Source organism: Terrapene carolina, unplaced genomic scaffold (assembly GCF_002925995.2).
Source record: "Terrapene carolina triunguis isolate 2854851 unplaced genomic scaffold, T_m_triunguis-2.0 Scaffold102, whole genome shotgun sequence".
Taxonomy (NCBI): Eukaryota; Metazoa; Chordata; order Testudines; family Emydidae; genus Terrapene; species Terrapene triunguis.
In genome coordinates this window covers 196,008-216,157 of record NW_020664453.1, presented here as the reverse complement: position 1 = coordinate 216,157, position 20,150 = coordinate 196,008, and the positions used below count along the sequence as shown (strand labels likewise).

The window sequence follows — 20,150 nt, the reverse complement described above, 5'->3', positions numbered from 1 at the left end:
CACAATTGTATATAAATGAGGAATAATGGGGATTATAGGGAGCGCCCCCAAGGTATAGAATGTCACAGCACCCCAGTGGACAGTCTCAGCAGAGAGCCCCAAAGAAAGAATGGCCCATGGACAAGGACCTGCTCTCTCACTCCTAGAGATGGTTCTTTCAAGCAAGAGGTAAGGCACAACAGCTGGGGGCAGAGAGGAGCTAGCTAGCACTGCCACTTCTGTACTTATCTATAGAAGAAGTATCTGTTTTCAGGACTGCTCACTTGACACCTCCCATGAGCACCAAATACACATGGGGAGAAAACAATGCCACTCTGAAACCAGCATAAAAAGACTTATTCTATGATCCCAACATCAAGATAGCCCAGGGAGCAGATGAGACTGGTACAGGAGCAAGCACAGACTCGAGTAGTCTGTCAGAACTACCAGGTAGCTGGGAATTCTCCTAACAAGCTAATACCAATGAGCAGGTTGGAGTAGCTGCTGCCATGAGGAGCCTATATATCTGTCTTAGCATCACCTGGTTAGGCCCTTGCTTGTTGATTGGCTGGGCCCTGTTTGATTGGCATGGACCTAACATGTGACTTTCAGGTAATTATCTTCGATGGCTCAACAGCTCAGGGAGGACTCATCAAAGCAATTAAGCACATGCTTAACTTTAAGTATGTGAGTTGTCTCATGGACTTCTTTGGGATTTTTCATGTGCCTAAAGTAAAATTTGTGCTTAATTGGTTTGCTAAATCAGGGCCACATTGCTAATGGTGTGTTGTTACTCAAATAAATCCTTTCCAAGAAGTTGAGGGCTAAGCTCTTAATAAGAGGTTTGAGTTATTTATCATATATAATTCAGTGAGACAATATTATTTTCAAAGTGGAAAGGTAAAAAAGGCAAAATCTCTTTATTTAGAGATGTAGCTACAGCTATTGCAAGGGAATGATTTGAAAGAAAGAGATACTGGCTTTGTTGCTCAGACATTGTCATATTATGTGGGTAAAACAGCCTTGGGAGTGTCTGTTTCACTAGTTGAAAAGAAGCACCCAACAGCTGAAATCAATTTCTAGTTTTCATCTTCATTGGGGGGGGGGGGGGAGAACCCACACAGGTTGAATTCATATGTTACAAATTGCTCGAATTAAGGTCTGAGTATAAGTGAAGGAAACCCAGCGCATGAAGTGCCAATTAATATTTAGGTTCAAGATTACTATTAAATCTTTGGCCCTGGGCAGTAGACCTACAACAGACACATTATATGAATAATCTTTCAGAATTTTACTTTTAATTAATGCAGTGAATTCTTTCACATTGATCCAGTCTTAGATCAAAATGTGGTTTAATATTAGCACCTTTCATATGAAAGGTATCTCAGGGTATGTAAAGATTGATGTATGACAATGAATAGAATTGTGAGATGAGGTTAAATACTTTCATCACTTGAGAACTGTAGTTATAGCCTAACTCTTCTCATATGTTTATACAGCACCTAGCACATTTAGGGAATTAATGCAGTACAAATAATAAATACTCCTCATCAGTTGTACATGCTACAGTGTGTTTTTTCCAGTGGAAACACTGAATTTTTTTGTTTAGTTTGAAGCTTATTTTGAACTATTAAACACTTCATGGAGAGTAGCTGATAGAATAATTTAGGTTAGCCTGTAGATTGAAGGGAGGCCAGACACAGCTTTGGAAATTCAAACCTGCCTTAACAAGGGAGAGGATTTTGTCCAGAATATTATTCCCTGAACAGTGCTATGGAATTTTGAAGCACCACCTGGACAGGAATCAGTGATGAGCAGAAGGGAATTCAGTCTCTCATCTGAATGCTGTCCATGGGCTGTTCCCTCAATCTTGCCCTGCTCTATCAGCAATTTATAGGATCTGAAGTCCTGGCATAGAGCTGAAACATGAACCCATTACTTTCTGGCGAGAGGCAAGAGAAGTGCCAGTTGGACCCTACAATTCTACTTTTAGGAATTGAAATATGTTTTAGGACATTAAAACTTTGGGCTCAATTGTGCCTGGTTCTGCACAGGTGTGCAAGGCAAGGAGAGGATGCAAGGATAGGGTTGCCAGGCATCTGTTTTTTGACCGGAATGCGCGATCGAAAAGGGATCCTAGCAGTTCCAGTCAGCACTACTGACCAGGCCGTGAAAAGTCCGGTCAGTGGTGCAGCGGGTCTAAGGCAGGCTCCCTGCCTGCCCTGGCTCTGCACAGCTCCTGCAAGTGGCCGTCATGTCCCTGTGGCCCCTAGGTGGAGGGGCGATCAGGGAAGCTCCTTGCGTGCCTCTGCCCCCAGCACTGTCTCCACAGCTCCCTTTGGCTGGGAACTGAGGCCAAGGGGAGCTGCGGGGGCCACGCTTGTGGGCATCGCGCAGAATCCCCGGCCCCTCCACCTAGGGGCCGCAAGGACATGCCGGCCACTTGCAGGAGCTGTGCAGAGCCAGGGCAGGCAGGGAGCCTGCCTTAGCCCTGCTGCGCTGCTGACCGGGAGCTGCCTAAGGTAAGTGCTGCCTGGCTGGAGCCCATGCCCCGATCCTCCTCCCACACTCCAACCCCCTGCCCCAGCCCTGCACCCTCTCCCACACCCTAACTCCCTCCCAGAGCCCGCACCCCTGCCCCAGCCCTGAGCTCCCTCCTAGAGCCTGCACCCCACACCCTCTCCTGTACCCCAACTCCCTGCCTCAGCCTGGAGCCCCCTCCTGCACCCTGAACCCCTTGTTTCTGGCCCCACCCCAGAGCCTGCACCCCCAGATGGAGCTCTCACCTACTTCTGCATCCCAACCCCCTGTCCCAGCCCAATGCAAGTGAGTGAGGGTGAGGGAGAGCAAGTGATGGCGGGAGGGGGGATAGAGTGAGTGGGGGTGGGGCCTCTGAGAAGGGGCGGGGCAGGGCCTCAAGGAAGGGAGTGGGGCACAGGTGTTCGATTTTGTGCAATTAGAAAGTTGGCAACCCTATGCAAGGAGCCCTCTTCCTCCTCATGCCCTTGTGTGACAAGTGCCAGTATACGTGCTAGTCCCCTCCCTGAAAGATGGAGAGAAGATGAGATTGTCAGTACAACGCTTTCCACACAGACCATAGGGCTGGCCCCACTTGGTGGGAGGGCATACTGCACACTCTGAAATGGTGGTACAGTGGCTCTGCTCCCCTGTTCCTGAAGGCATTAACTTCTGCAGCTCCTCCTGTGGTATTTTACTCCCCAGGCCAGACTGTGACCTAAGAACTGATAATTTAGCCCTTGAGATGTAGTATATGATGAAACTGCCAAAACACACAATCCTCAGTCTCGGGAGACAGGAATACCATAGTAGATAGAAATCAGGTAATGCCTTTCTCCAGCTTAAGTGTTGGTGTTGCTAGTGTGTGATGGGATTGTAAGTGCAACTGTGTATAACACAGAAAGGGTAGCTTCAAATGATCTTACCTTCCTTGAGCTATAAAATCCCCTTATAATACACCTCAATTTGATCTGAAAAATAACCAGTCTGTAAATAGTAAATAATTGCTATTTATGTGAACACTTTATCCAACCAAAATAATAGCTAATAGCCATAGCAGAAATAAAAAGTAACAAGCATTAAAACAGTCCCTTATGACACTGTCACTTTGTATCTCAAAAAGAAATGACACTATTTTGTTTCAAGAATTTAGCAAGGAGGAGGTTGATGGCTAAAGAGGATCAAAATGAATCCAAGCAAGTAGCGCTGTGAAAACAGCTTTTAAACTGGATTTCTGATATGATTACTCTAATGGACCCTACCTGTTCATTCACCTATTAATGAGAATTACAGCACAATATACTGACAAAAATATCTGGTTGAGCTAGGCTGGTTGCTTTGGTTCCTGATTGATTATCAGTTCAGTGTTGGTGCTGGGAAATGAAACACAAGGAGAAACAGGATTCTGTTACTAGGCTTTCCTCCCTTAAAGGAGGTCAGTGCCTGTTTCAGGTTCGTTAGAGAGAGCTCTGAATCAACGTCCTTTGGTTGAGAAATTCTATTGAAGTTAGCTGGAGTATTATCATCTACCATTTGTATGCATTAAGGGCCTGATCCTGTTTGCAGATTTGGGCCCTAAGCCATCTAGAGCCTGATTCAAAGCCCAGTGAAATCAATAAGCTTTGGATCAGACCTCAATTCACTATGGTATTTTTAGGGTTAACATGGTGATATTTGAGTTCCTGTGAGTTCAACATTCTAACAGACTCTTGATTTACAAAATCTAGACAAAGTAGTCACCTCTTTTGTATTTTGGTATGAACATTTAAGAAATCATTTATAAATTGTATTTTGTGCTTCTTGTGCCAAAGAGGCTGTTTCTATTGCACCTTTTTTAAACACACATCCCAGACATAGATGCATGTGACGTGCAGCGGCCTTCTGATCTTTTGCACACATTTTATCAGATAGGCACACACGCAGGAAGTGCTTCAGAACCAGGGAGTGGAATGGCTGGATGAAACACATCTCTGCAGTTCTGCACGTAGGAATGAAAGCACGCTTAACAGAAAACACCAAGGAAAGTTCTTGAAGATAATGTTCTGTTTGCTGGTATATTTTGGAAGTAAATTCAAAACAGCCATAAATCAGGAGTATGCACAGGGATTTCCATGTGGCAGATTTTGAATAATAAAAGCCTCTCTTCCACACTGGTGCAGGAACTGGGGGTGCTGCTGCAACCCCTGTCTTGAAGTAGTAGTAACAAACACCAAATACATGGTTTCCATTGACCCGGTTGTGCCTGGGGCAGTCCTCACTGAAAATGCCACAGTCAGGGCAGGCTGCAAAAGGGAAAGCAGATACCCCAAACTGGTGGTTAACACAGAATTTAAATTCACCAATCAATTACAAACTGTGCTTCTGATCCCCCACATTGGTTATTAAGAAGCTGAAAAAAGAAATCACACAGCCCCCTTTATTGCATTCCAGTTCTCTGGCTCCCAATCAGCACATAGGTCCAGTCCAGTAAGAAGTTATTTAATATCTCTGCTCACTATACAAAATGTTCTTCTGACCCCAAAAGGTCAGCCATGTTACCAAGTCAATATTGGTTTGGATCTTACCCAAAATACTATGCTGCCAGCCAATTCTTTAGTGTCTAAAATTAAAGGTGTATTATAAAGAAAAAAGAACAAGAAGAGAGTTGTTAAATGTTAAAGCAATCAGATACATACAGAGACTTCAAAATCCAGATATCAGGTTCTTAGTAGTATGGGTGAGTTTGCTGGCTTGAAAGTCCTTCTGGAACACATCCACAGCTTGGATAGGTCATTCAGTCCTTTGTTCAGAGCTTCAGTTTGTAGAAAAGTTGCTCCAGAAGTAAGAAGCAGGCATGAAGACACAATGGAGAAGATGAGCCCCTTTTATATTCTTTTGCCATGTGGCTTGTACTTCCTTTGTCCCAGACACAAGCTTCACAGCACCTGAAATGGAAAAGCCTCAGTTTTGTCCATAGGCATGCCCCTACATGTCTTGCTGACTCAGAAGGTGTATCCCCTGGTTCCTTTCCATGGCTTCATTGTACCACTGATGACCCTTGATGGACCATCGAACAGGCTAGGCAATGCTGATGCCAATCTGTCTGTGGGGTATCACCCAGAAACACAGCACAAGTTTGGAAATACAAATATACCCTACATATCTATAACTCATAGTTAGGGTGACCAGATGTCCCGATTTTATAGGGACAGTCCTGATTTTGGGGTCTTTTTCTTATATAGGCTCCTATTACCCCCCATCCCCTGTTCTGATTTTTCACACTTGCTGTCTGGTTACCCTACTCATAATACAAAGGTTATGCAAACATATAAACAAGATTATCATACTTAGCAAATCATAACATATTTACTGACCCCTTACATGGCATATCTGGCACAATTCATTGTAATTTTATAATTGTGGTATTAATAATAATATAAAATGTCTCAGTTCTACACAGCTTCACATCCATCATCAGCACCTCACTATAAAAATTGTTCCAGCACCCCTGCTCTTGCAAGAAATACTTTCAAAGTTAGGTGCCAAAAGTTGTCACCCAAATAAAACAGCCTCTTTAACATAGACTGAGTGCCATAATTCCACTGAAGTTAATGGGAGTTGAGGGTGCTCAGTATCTGAACAATCAGACCACGGTTTTGTAGACCTCTACTTGGGAAAGTTTCACAGGTTTAACCTACGGCCTGAATTTAAATGGATTTATTTAAACTGATACACACCAATGTGTGGACACTCACTTCATTTTCAGAGTGACTTTTGTTCGGTTTAGCTGAAGTCAATTGGGATCAGGTTTAAGTTAAATTGAAATAAGCCATTCTAAAAGCAAAATAGTAGTGTCCACACAGCAGCTTTAACCAGTTTAAATAAATCAGTTTAAAAAATCATTTTAAATGGTTAAACTGGTGTAACTTTCTTGTGGGGAAAAAAAGACCTTCATTTGAGGCTATCCAAATTCCTGTTAAGAGACAAAAATACACTCGGCAAAATATTTTGTTCTTGTTTGCATCCTTCTCCCTGCTCTTAAAATGATGTGCTCTCTGCTCCTTGACACAATCAGATGAAAGTATTTTTAAACATGTTTTCTTTCTAATACTTATCACTAGCCTGATTTCCAAAGTGCCCATTCATTTTCATAGGAACTGGAGTTGCTCAGCACCTCATGTTACCTTTATTTAGGGGCCTAATTTTAGGCACCAAGCCTTGAAAATTTGGACCTCATTTAAGTGTGTTGACATTTTAAAAAATAATTAGCATAAAAGTAAAAGGATTCATTGCATGCCAAGTTGGGAGGATGCAGAAGAGTAGTTATGGCTTGAAATCAATGTGCTTTCCTAAATGTAGTTAACTTCAGGTATGCATTCTGTTGGTTGGGGATCATGTTATTAGAGAAACCCCAAAGTCTCTAGTGTAGCAGAGAGAATCAAACAGTTAGAAGTTGTCTCATCAACTCCCAGAGATCTCCATATCGAGGAAGGGCTCAGTTTTTAACAGGTCACAGCCCTAAAAAGCTGATGTAGTGAGAAGCTGGCTATAGATTTTCTACCTCCTTCTCCTCTGATTTAGGGCAGGAAGGTGTAGTATGGAGGGAAATATAATCGACAGAAGCCTTCTCCAATCTCTGGTTCGGGGAGGAGGGAACTGTCAAAGTCCACCAAACTCAGCCATTTTCTTTCCTCTGGGAAATATGTATTGATTGGAAATCTAATGCTCAGTTTAATGGCTATCAATTGTTACTGACTTTGCTATTACAGACTAGCTGTGAATTCTTGTATCGCAGTCATTCTTAATAATCTACCCTCTTACAGTGATTGCTTAAAAGCTGTGCAAAACTATCTTATATGAAGAATACACTTCGATAAATATTATTTCTAAATATGTTTTCTTTCTACTTTCATCTGCTTGTGTCAGGAAGCAGAGAGGACAGACAATCGGCAGGACCAGGTGAAGGACGCAAACTAGAAAAAACAAGATATTTTGTCTTAGTTTCTCTCCTCTCCTCTCCTCATCAGCAATTTCAGTTAATTCAGGCTCTTGTTGATTAACTTGAAGGGATAGGGACTGAATCTTGATTGGCTCCCATAAGCACTATTGGAGTATTAATAATAATTAATAAAATGAGTTTTTAATGCTTTTTTACAAGGAGATTTAAGCAGGTAGCTTGTGGTTTTTACTTCATATTTTTATACACCAGTGGAAGCCATGCTTTCTGTTCATGATTCATCAGAGTAAAATGTTGCATGAACAAATTGGCCCATAAGTAAAATTTACAACATGGCAGACTTTTGCAGGAAGCATCTCTTTTGTCGAGTTAGCTAGTCACTAGGTCAACCTCTTGAAAGTATTAAGGCTTCATTTACATAGGAGCTATTAGTAGCTTTTGCTTTCTCAAACTAAATATCATGGCTAGATTTTCAAATTGGGTGTCTAAAGTTAGGTTCCTAAAGCCACAGTTAGACACCTAAATTGAAGTGGCATGATTTTCACAGGTCTTGAGCTGTTGGGATTTGTGAGTGCTCAGCATCTCTTAAAATCAGGCCACTTTGAGATGGATGAATAACATTAGGCACCGACGTTGACAATACTGGGACATATTTAAAAAAAAAATCTCAGTAACTTCGGAGATAGTTGAAACTTTTTTGAATCTCCCCTGTTTCTTCTTTGAGTATGTGTCTTGTGGATCCCACTTCAGGTGTGCATGTGCTTCATGCACATGAGATTGAAGTCTTTTGAATGATCGTGTCCATTGTGTTCTCATGTCCCCCTTCCTGAGGCCATAAAGTGCAGAGTGGCCGCAACTGTCCCTCAATTCCCTGGACATTCAGAATTCTAGATAAGGGAGACTCAGAAAAAGCAGGATAGGAGGACAGGTGGTAGGATCCACATGAATTACAACATCTCATAGAACGTCGGTTACTATAAGATAAGTAACCAGTCTTTCCTCTTTAAGCATTCTGTTCTATTCATTTTTTTTTTTAGTTCTGAAAAATGGAATTTCTGTCCCAGATGAAATTCTGGTATTTTAACATTTGGTCTCATCCAAAAATAGGACAAAAAGTCAACATATTGAAGATTTTTGCTGAACAAAATTTTGAAAATATTCAGCTCATAACTTTTTGACATGAAAACTTTGCCATTTTCAATCAAAACAATGTTTCATTTTGAATTTTCCTGTTAAAAACATCAAAAAATATAGTCAAACATTTAAAAAAAATAAAACAACATATTTTTCTGGGAAAAATTTTCAGCCAAACCATTTTGACCAGCTCTACTTACTTCACAGTATTTATGTGGCTTGTTTACTTTTTTGAGTTTTAGTTTGTCCAATGAAAGCAGACTGGTTACTTCCACCTTCTGGTTCTCACAGCTTAGCAGGATATTGTGGCAACTGGACTTTCAACACTGCAGAGAACTACAGAAATAAAAATACTTGTCATGGGGTGGGGAAGAACAAATTCACAACAAATTCAGATTTGAATTTTTTAACTCTCCCTTTCCCCCACTTAATTTTGTTGTTGTTTGTGCATCTACACCGCGGGGCCTGTCCTGGGGGAGGAAGCTTGAAATTCCAGTCCAAATTTTACATCTATTTCCCACCTCTAGTTTAAGGCATGAGTATATGAGGATAATTGGGAACGATGGCCCCGATCCTGCAACTAGGGTGACCAGATGTCCCATTTTTAAAGGGACAGTCCCGGTTTTGGGGACTTTTTCTTATATAGGTGCCTATTTCCTCTCCCCCCCTCCCCTCCGGTCCCGTTTTTTCACAGTTGCTGTCTGGTTACCCTACCTGCAACTGGGTCTGTCTAGGTGAACCCTGGTGCCTGTGTGAAGACCTCTTCCAGTGAGACTCTGTGGGCATAAAGATCCAACCACACAGATCTGATTAGAGGAATGGGTCTTACATATGTAAAATTAGGGACTTAAATGGGCAGAATGAAGAACTAGTTGAGAGTTTTACAAATACATCAGGGACAAAAGAAATGTCAAAGGCAGTGCAGGGCTTCTGGTAAAGAGGAGATAATGCAAATAACAGAGGAGGACATGAAGAAGGCTAAAATGCTCAATAGGTATATTGCTGTCTTTGTTACAGAAGATGAAGAAAGTAGGAGGCTCAGGAAGATGTATGATAATTCTGATTCCTGATATTTCTAGATTCCAACTAAGAAGGGTCAGGACAAAATACTTAGTTCCTGTCAAAACTGACAGGCCCCACTTGTGAATTTGCTTCACAAGGGCAGCCAGATCAGTCCTTTTAAACATAATAGTTTTAAAGTGTCAAGTTAAGACACAATTGAAACCAGATCCACTCAGGAACCTTTCAGGTACATAAAATCCTCCCCGGTTTTCCCATGCTTCAGACAGGGCTCGGTGAATAGCTTGTTGAAGTTGTCCCATATAGGACTCCTGCTACTGTTCAGAATATTATTAATCTCTTAATATGGCCTAAATTTGTGTTTGTTCTTTGAATTAGTCACCCAGCTCTTTTGAAGGCATGGAAATGTGATGCCCTTTGAAATCTCTGCAGGAACTTCCTGTCCGCTGCTGTGGTTGGTTTCAGAATCACAGGGCAGCTTTTGCTTTTTTTAAAAATCTGTATATTTGTACCAGCCACATGCATTTTCTGGAAAGAATGCTCCCAGGCTCCTGATATGTGGTCCCTCCTGTAGATTGACCCTGTTCTTTCCTGACTAACACATGACCTGAGCAAAATCTGTTTTCAAAGGCATTTATTTTCTCTTAAAACTTGCATCCTTCAATGACAGTAGCTGCTTTTTAGCGCCATCTGCTGGAATTTTCTCTAATCTCACTAGCTACTCATATCTTCACTGCTGTCTGAGCGTTTCAAAACCCAGGTCTAACAGTATACCAGATTAAAGGGAGTAGCATGGTGGGTGTTCCCAGTTTGGAGAAATTTCTGGTAGGAGCAGTTACTGTGTTGTGTCACTTAGCTATGCTAAGTATTGTCTGATGAATACAAGGCTCAAAATACAATTTTTACAGGAAGTTTAAGAAATTTTCTCACTCCACTTCAATTTTCTCCATGAAATTAATTTCCAGGTTCTTCATGTATGTATGGACTACATCAATACAGGAACTTGCCAGATCCCAACCTACTAGGCTTTGCCTCAAGACCCCAGAGAAGGTTGTAACATCCCCCTTTCTGAATTAGGTTTTTCCCTTCTTTCCTAACTAGCCACTGTTGGTGTGTCACAGCTAAGGCAGAAAAAAATATGAACATCTAATGTGACCTTCTGAACTGAGACTGTAGTGTATTTCAGTGAAGAAACAATAAACAATGATATGCAAAATCACAAGAGAGGATCTGCTGTGCAAAACCACTTTAAAACTGCTCATGTCTTTGTAGGCGTTTAACCATAAGTACACGATTATGCGCTGCTAATTTTCTTTGTCATAAGCACAAGTTTTGTACTTAGGAGTATTGTATAATGTTCGTTTCAGCAACAGGACATGGAAAGAGGCATGAGTAGAGCTGGGATATCACCAAGTCTTTGGTGGGTTGTTGAGCACAAGGTCACGTGTTGCAAAGGGCTGCTCTGCGAACCTGCAACCATCATCATGTGTTCGACTCAACCATTAAGTGTCCATCCAAGTACAGGAGATGGAATTTGTGGTCAAATATCTTTTGCTACCCCATATTGTAGGGATCTGTGGGACTAGAACATGGGCTTGTAGTACCTGGGACAGCTGATGGTTCCACATCACCACTAGGAAGTCATGCAGAGTTAAATCCAAAGATCACTGGGAGACTGGCACCGTAGGAAGTACCACCCAAAAGATCCAGAGTGCCAGCACCCAGCAGCCTTGTAATTAGACCCTCGCCAATATTTAACCCTGGAGGGTGGACGTCAGGAGGTGTTGTGTGTCCAAGGCCAGCAGTACTAGTGGCAAGAGTCCAGGGTTCCCTTTCCTAGCAGTTACAGGCTGAGGTGGGGGGCAGGGGAACAGGAACCCAGGCCAACCCTGCTCTACAGGGGTTCCAACCCACGACCTTTCAAAGCAATAGTCCATACACGTGACTTAGGGACTGGCACCCTCCAGTTCCCTGGGTCACTTCCTAGCCCTCAGCTTCTGTTCCTCCATCAGCACCATGGGTCTGCCTTGGGATCCTGCTTGACATCCTTGCAGGTCCATCTCTGGAGCACCATCCACTTCTGGCAGCCACTCATCCCCCTGGCTCCCTGCAGTTGAAGGGTCTGCAGCAGCTTGGCTGTAAGACCAGGTCCTGGCTGCTTGGAGCCCTGGCAGCTTCTCTGCAGGATACTCCTGCACCCAGCTGCTCTCCTGCTCCATCCACCGAGATTCAGCTGAGCTGTTCCTTTTTGAATGCTCCCTTCACTGGGAGTATGCCCAGCAGAGGTGAGGGGGCCTGGGTTCCTGTGTCCATGGTAGCTCCTTAACCCTTGTGTCATCAGTGCAGGGTTGGTACACCCCGTCACAGTGGACCAGGAAGTTCGGGCAATCACACAGACATCTGTCCTGTGGTGATTCTAGCATTGGCCTCGCCTTGCCTGCTGATGGCCAGTCTCTGACCCCAACCTGACTCTTGCCTATCAATCCTGGCTCTAGTGATTGCTCTGATCCCGGCTTGCTGATTATGGCCTTGTGGCTGTCCTTAACTTTGGAACCCCAACCCAGCTGTGACTGCTAAACCAGACTGCCCATGCCCTGGTCCCTTAGACAATTGCCTAAATTTGGAAAGGCTTTTCCTATGCAGGGTGATTAGTGTCCTTCTCCCCTCCCTGTAATGTTTCTGTGATAGACTTTGAGGTAGATTCTACATTGTAATATGTTGGTGTGTATGTTTAAAAAAATCTCCTTGTTACACTGGATTTTTGTTTACTCCTTATGTTTGTAACCATTTTATTTGTGATTTAACAACTTTGGACACACTGCTGCAACTGTTCTAGTTTTGTCAGGTGTGGGGAAATCTATCATATTATCTAGCTTTTGGGGGGGGGGGGGGAATTTGTAGCCGAGGCACTGAACTAGAACTTACGGATTTGGGTTGTCCTCCAAGCTTTGCCACAAACTTCCTGTGTAAGCTAGGACAAGCTCACTAATCCCTCTGTGCCTTCTCTGCCCAGCAGTAAGAGAGATAATAAGGATTCCCTACCTTGCAGAGCTGTTGGGAGGATAAATTCATTAATGCATGTGAAGTGCTCAGATACTACAGTGATGAGCATCATAGAAAACCCTATTGGTTTTTCTCAAAGGTAATTATAAAAGATTCTTCCCCTTTGCCCACAGGGTAGGATAGATCCTACCCTTGCCCATAGGGCATAATAGATCACAGAGTTGGAGATGGCTTGTTTTTATTTTCATGATTGCTTTCCCTACCAAATGGAGAAGGTGACTTGAGGCCATTGTACCTCAGTGGTGGGTAGGTGTATGCTACCTACTGAGGTATGGTGACTTAATGGTGCTGTGATTTGAGATCAGCATTTTCCAAACCTACTCACACATAAAGAGCAGAGATTCAAGGATGGAGGAATCTGTTAGTTACTATTGCTGCTGTCGGAGAATAAAAATGACAGGCAGAATTTCCTTTACAAAGCAGAATAAAATAGATATTGACTGGTTTTCCTTTTTATAGTGGCAAGCAGTTATCCTTTGGGCTGAAAATTATTCAGTGAATAATCATGATCAAAGACCTGTTGTGGCTCACTTTTTCTACCCATATGGGAAATAGTGGTGTGTGTGTGTTAAACTATAGACTCAAATGCTAATATTTCTGTAACACAAACACAAACGTTGTTCTGATTAGAATGCTCACTGCCTGGGCACTTCTATGTAGCCTGCTCTCTTTGAAACCCTGCCTTTTTTCTGACTTCACTTCCTGAATCTGCTGACAACGCTCACTGCCAAGCAAAATACATGTCCACAATGCTGTTGTTTGAAAAATATTCCCTTGCGAGTACAGCTGGGGCAACAAAAAGTTTCTCTCTAAACCTCAGAGAACTGACTATCTCTTATATGAGCAAGAAATAGTATGCATTAGACAATATGTAATCTCAACATTTAAGCAAATATTGAATTGCTGCATTTTTCCTTCAAGTCTTCCCTTATACTTGTGCCTAGGGATCACTGAGAGACCTAAAAAGCGTGATTAGATTAAAATTCAGCAGAAGTGAATCAATGTAGTGACAGACTGGCAATATTAGAGACTCTTCTCAAAACGGACACTCCCTCTGCATACCCTGTAAGCTTGTCCTACCTGTAGTGGCCTGGTGTCTCAAAACTGACCTCAAGACACCAGCGGGAAACTTTAATATACTGTCCATCCCCTATTCTTCCCTTGGTCCCCTGTGAGAATGCCTACTAGGACGGCAGGTAGGCCCAGGATTTGTGGAAATCAGTGGAAATCAATGGAAACTAGGAGTCTAAATACCTTTGAGGATCTTGGCCTCTTGTGATAATGGATTTTGTGATGTGCACACCTCTGTGTCGCAAACTGGACTGAGACAAGCAACTCATTTCACAGGAGCTAGTGAACAACTATCCAACCCTGGACATATTCCTGGTTTTGCTACTACTAATCAAGCTTTTTCCTATGTTATCAAATGTCATTTATGAGATAGAACACACCATAACTGTAACGTTAAGTGTGTGTATTATGATGAATGGGTGGGGCAGTATGTCATGCAGCTGTGTCTAATTAAAATAGAATTTTGGAAATATTTGTTCAGGGGGGAAAAAACCTTACATGGTTAAGTAAAAGCCTCGTTAGTAGGATCTCTTCCATAGCACAACACTGTCAAGAGTTAAACCTATACCTTTGCAGGTAATTAATCTTCTTACCCTGCTTATTTTGCTAGTTGGCACTTGTTAAGTCCCTGCAAAGTCACACCCAGCAATGCTGTGTATTATCCTTCTTTCTATTTCTACATATGGTCAAAATCAACTTACCTTCCGGGATGCTGACATCAGCAAAATGTACTCTTGGCAAACTACAGCATCCTCCCAGTAACCCTTTGTTTGGTAAGTGTTTGTTACAATTTTATGTCTCTGGTAGCTTGAGTTTCTATTTGCTACTAATAACTCCAGCTACCAACACATGTATAATGAGGGAAACATTTACTATAGTCGTATAACTTATAACAATCCATCATGCATATGATTTGATACCCAAGGATCTATAACATGGGCAAAGGATCCCCTTTCAAAGGAAATATATATGTATGCTATACAGGGAAACATATCTTGAGCTCAAGGAGTAGCAAAAAGTTTGTGTGTGTGTGTCAGTTTCACTACCACTTAATACCAGTATGTATTATGTAGTTTTATTCTGAGATGATGTTAAGCAAGACTGTCACCTTATTTCGTGTTGTACTCACTTATTTGTATTTTAACTAATTAGACAAAACTTTCAGGCAGACTACTATAAAAATATTAATCATTTATCAGAACTATAATGTCTATAATTAGTGAATTAAACTTTCTGCCTATCTTTTCATAGCATCTGTTATCTCTTAGATATACGGTTTTAAAATCACTCTAAATACATTTATATAAACCAGAGCATTTAATTGGATACAGAGCCAGTAAGCTGAAAATCCTGAAATCATAAATTATATTATTTACCACAAAACTGGGTTTATTTCAGGAGATGAGTTAAGTGACTTCTCAGCTACTGCTTATGTTCTCATTCTATTATCAAAAGTATTCTCATACTTTCATTTTTTAAATGTAAATTGAAAATGACAGGTAAATTGTCAATTTCTTTTTTTGTCCTTTCCGAATGTTTTGCTTTTCATTTACATCCTAATTTTCAATTTATAGCTACCTCTGTTCCCCCATTATGTTAAATTTCCCTAACTTTCATATTGGTCAATACATTTTAGTCAGCAAAAGTGTCTAAAAGGGAAAGGAATTCAAGATATGAAAAGGGGTTATAGAATGATTTTATTGTGACAACATAAATATTAACGAACAAAGACCACCTCTTATCTAGGAATAATTAGACAGTAATGAAGGCACCCATATGAAGGATACATTTTTTGTGAAGTCACCTACCTTAAAGATATTGTTGGGGATATTATTTTAATAAGTATTTATTTAATATTAAATAGACAGTTACAGTTCAAACTATTCTAGCACAGGGCAATTTGATACAATGGCAAACTCCTCCAAACTGCTTAATTTTTAAAAGTTATTGTCTACATTGTGCTTTTGGGTTATGGTAGGCAATCCAATCCAAATTAAATCCATAACACTTAAAATGCATAAACTACTTCTGTTTATGTTACAGGGTGTGGTTTTATCTTTCCACTTCTGACACATTCTCCAGGACATCTTCTTGTTACAGTGTAAGTTTAACACTCTCTACCATTTAAAGTTCAGTGTATGTGATAGAGTCCTGATTTAGGTACTGGCAAAAGTGGGGGAGGAAATGCATTTTTAAATACTTTTATATATAATAGAAGCTTTCTGGACTTTTTTCAAAAACATAAAAAAATTATATACTTTATTACAAATGGTAAATTCAGAGTGCTCAAAAAACCCTCATTTACAAACATTACTGGACAGAACACAAACATAAAAATAATTTACAAAGTCATGAAGTAGTTTATTGACATTAATCAGCTTTCATAAAATAAAAAAAAAATGTACATACACAATTTACTTGAAGGCAGGCAGTATAGTTCAGTTTATCAGCCTCCCACAAACCTCCCTCCCAGTTGTGTTTTCTTTAAGAGTATTACAGAAAGCAACCTACAGTCTCTATTGCAGTTTAACCTTTAATACTGAATGATCATCGAATGTTAGGTCCATGCAGGTCTTGGTCAATATTAAACAAAGATCTGATGTATCATCTGAGCAGGAACAGCACTTCTCAGAGTGGTGCTGCTTTGCCAATAGCTCAATTGAATGCTCGCCAGTCTTTCCACACATGTGCTTTGTGGGGTGCAAGCAGGACTCAATGCCTCTCAGCCTTAACCATTAGCTTTATGTATCTGCCACTTGTTATGGGTTTGTTTTTTCTGTTGCTCTACCGCAACATCATAGTTCTTTTTTTCCCAAGTCAGTCTCTTCAAAATGTTTGCAACTGTTGTGTTAGCATTAGCTGGCATCCACTGTTGACATGGTTCATGACCTTCTGCTTAAGCTGTGCAACCTGTTCTCTGAGCATGTTGGCAGTGGATGCCAGTTCTGAGTTCTGGGCTTTCAAAGTTTTCACTTTTTCTTCCAATCTGGCAATCCTTTCCAACTTCCTTTTCCGGCATTTGGAGGCTGCAATTCTGTTTCTCATGCGCTTCCTCTCAGCCTTGATCCTCTCCTGTGACTCCATATCAATGGGGGACAGTGGAGGAGTCTCCCCTGGCATTTCAGGTACAGTCTGGGGCTCCTCTTTCAAAGCTTGCAGCCTGGGATGCTGCACTGGCATCGGAGGATTAATATGATGCTGAGGTGGATAGCCCATGTTATTTGCATTGTAGTTAGGTGCTGTGCTGAGTGCACTTGGGTTAAAGTTGCTGAGATTGGCATACACTGGAGGCTCGCTGTGCAAAGTGGTGTTGAAACCATTGTTGCCAGCCATAGAAGAAACAGGTGTCATACCACTGTTAACGGGCTGGGCAGCAGATGTAACACTGGGCATCGTATTCTGGTTGTGTAGCTCTGCCAGTGCCCTCACAAAGCCTTCAGCAAACCCTTCTTGCTCATCAGTAACATTTTTGGGACAGAGAAACTGTGTTGGGGTGGGAGTGGTGGTGATCAAGCCATTGCTGGACTGGATGATGAGCCTTTCCAGTTCAGGAGATGCCAGCTTGAGGAGACCAACATCTGGGGAGGTAAGAATATCAGCATTCTTGTTCCTCAGGTGGGGCTTGAGGTTGCTTGAAGGATCAGCCAGATTTAGAGTCATATTCTGCTTCAGGACTTTAGGATTATTATATCCATAACCACCACTTTCTGGCTGTACAAAGGTAGCATTTAGGGCATCATCATAGAATGTAGGTTCCATCTTTGCAGTCATAGAACACAGTCCACAAAACTGGCTTTAAAGCAATAACAATTAAGCAGCGCCCAACGCGTTTGTTTTTTAAGTCCCGTTCAAAGAAAGTTCACCTTCACTTTAAACTACTGCTAGTGTAACTCTTTCAACAATGAAAAAGCCTTTTAAAACAATCAGTAAGGATGAACTAAAGTCTTACTTTTGTGGCCACCGTACAAGTGGCTTGAGTGTCTTTCCCCTGTTTCTTCAGCGCATCAGGGCTGAACTTTTTCAAACCACCAGAAGAGTCCGTCTGAGAATTGGGTCGCTGAAGTCCTGGGGTCGGGTTCTGGGATCTCGCTCTCGGCTGAGACTCGGGCACGGAGGAGAAATCCAGTCTCTTGCTTTACAGTTTCACTCCGGAGTAAGTGTCCGAGGGGCAGGTTCGCCTCCTTCTCGCTCGCTGGGAGGGTCAGAAATCCGGTCACTTTTCTGTCCCCTTCTCCTGCTGCGGGGCTAGCTGGGGAGCGCGCTGCAGCGCCCGGCCACTTGTCTGAGCGCTTCCCCGCCGCCTCCCTCTCCGGCGGGCAGTCCCGGGGCTCGCAGCGCCGGACCCCGCGGCGCAGAAGTTGTCCCAAGTCCTTTCCCCTCCGCTCGCTGCCCGCGGCAGGCGCCGTCTGGGCTCCCGGGTGCGGAGAAGTTCCGGGGTCCGAGCTGGCCTGGTCGCTGCCGGGAGCCGCAGCAACGCGAGACGCCTGGCCGCTGTCTGTGCCTTGCCCGCCTCTCGGGAGCTGCTCTCTGCGCTGCCGGAGCGGGCCCGCCGCCGCTGCTGCCTGGAGCCTGCCGCACACTCTGAGCCCTTTCCCGGCGTGCAGCCCAACACTTATCAGCGAGCAGTAACCCACCAAAAATAGCCCATGATGTCACCCCGCGGCCTTCCCATTGGCTGCGGCAGCCTCTCCGGGGGGTGGCGGGCCGCTGGCCCGGCCTGCTGCAAATGCGCCGGTCTCCATGGTCACCCCACCCCTAGAAGCTTCTCAGCATCGCGCAGGGCACTGTGGGATGAGGTAATGCTCGTTCTCAGCGCGGGGCATTGTGGGCTGACGTATTGTTTTTGAATATCTGGTTACCCGCTGAAGCGCTCCGGTGGGGTTGGAGGATCTGGGCTGGAAGGGGGAGCCTCCTTAATAGGCAGGCACCAAGTGGTGGACGGAAGGGGGGTGGGGGCAGGCCCACAGGAGGAGACGCTGCCTTGGACACTGGGTGGCTAATGGGGTTTTAGTCAGTCCTGCGGCTTGAGCCTTCACGGTTAAATCTGTTAGCAGGGGCTTTGGTTAATCCGGGGCTGCTTGCTCGGACTCTCTTTAGGCCGCTTTCTGAGCTCCCCCCTTTTGGGATGGTACGGTCCTTAAGGTGGCACTATCGTCAGTGCGTGCAGCCGACGGAAGGCAGAAGACAGCTACGGGGAAGGGCGGGGGAGGAACCTGAGCCGCACGTGATTCCTCCCCCCGCCCCCGCCGGGCGGGCTACCGGGGGCAGCCGGGGAGCGCGGCGCTTGCGCACGTGCTGCGTGACCCTTGCGCGCTCAGGGGCTGGGCGCCGCGCTCCGTGACCGGGGTGGCGGGGAAGCCGCCGCTGTCCCGGCCGCTCTCGGGGCGGGGAGGCGACCCCCGGCTTGGCGGCTTAGCGGGAAGGCAGCAGCCGAAGCTCCCGCCAGCGCGTGGGTTTCCCTGCGGCCCCGGTTCGGGGCGATGCTCGCCGGTCTCACGCCTCTGACTTTCTCCCGCGTTCAAATCCTGGCCGGGGCTGAATCCACGTGATTCCCTCTCCCTGTGCAAGCGAGAGACGTGCCTCGCTGGCAGGCGGCAGCCCCCGGTGCGTGGGGGGGACGTGCCAGTGCCTCTCCCCACCTTCCTCCCCCCGCTGTCCGCGGGGCCCTGCCCTCTGCAAGGTGCGCCCTGTCTGGCCTCCCTGGCGCATCCGCTCTCCGAGAAACAGGAGAAAGCGTCGCGTTCACACTGAGCCTTCCCAGCCCCAAAGATCTGCCGCTCTATGCGGGTGCTGACATTGCCGTTAAAACATGGCTATATCCGCTCTGCCAAGCTCACCAGTTTGTGAGGAGGGTTCACTGGTTAATATGTATCAAGCTCTTCGGAAATAAAAGTGCGAAGTATTATAGAGGCATCACTTCATCACTGGCATGCCACCACCTCCGAGGTGGAACGGAACAGCTGCTTAACAACACACAGCGCCCTAGTCTAGGACAGGAAGTGAAGAAGACTAGTTTATCATATTGTGCATAACAGATCCATATTGCTTAGGCGCCTAACAAGTAAAACAGTTATAAAAGTTACGTGGCCAAATTATCTGTTGGTGTAAATTGCAACGGCTCTATGGAACTTTGCTAATGTACTCCCCAAGAGAATTTGGACTACCAGGTTGAATCACCTCTTATTATATGTAATACTGCAAGTTATTCATGGATTTGAACAAGTACTAAGTGAAGCATTCCAGTAATATTTTTTGTTCTAGACATAAAAATTCCTTCCATTTCCAAATGGGATTTAAAAGAAAAAATACAGATCCGAAGCAGATGTAAACGTCATATCCCACTATTTTTCTAAATGATCTCCCAGTTTCTTTTTTTCAGTTTGAAAATTCTTTTTTCTAGCACCCTCCACTTGAATTTGAGCAGTATATT

General features: G+C 43.8%; 1 protein-coding gene across 1 annotated transcript; it reads right to left on the bottom strand.

The window, feature by feature from the left end:
- Window positions 1–16,057: 16,057 nt before the first annotated feature.
- On the bottom strand, window positions 16,058–17,568 carry LOC113406521 (transcription factor AP-1). Its single transcript, XM_026651782.2, has one exon. It carries the CDS (start codon window positions 17,489–17,491, stop codon window positions 16,547–16,549), a length of 945 nt encoding a protein of 314 aa, XP_026507567.1. The 5' UTR covers window positions 17,492–17,568; the 3' UTR covers window positions 16,058–16,546.
- Between the last annotated feature and the right edge of the window lie 2,582 nt (window positions 17,569–20,150).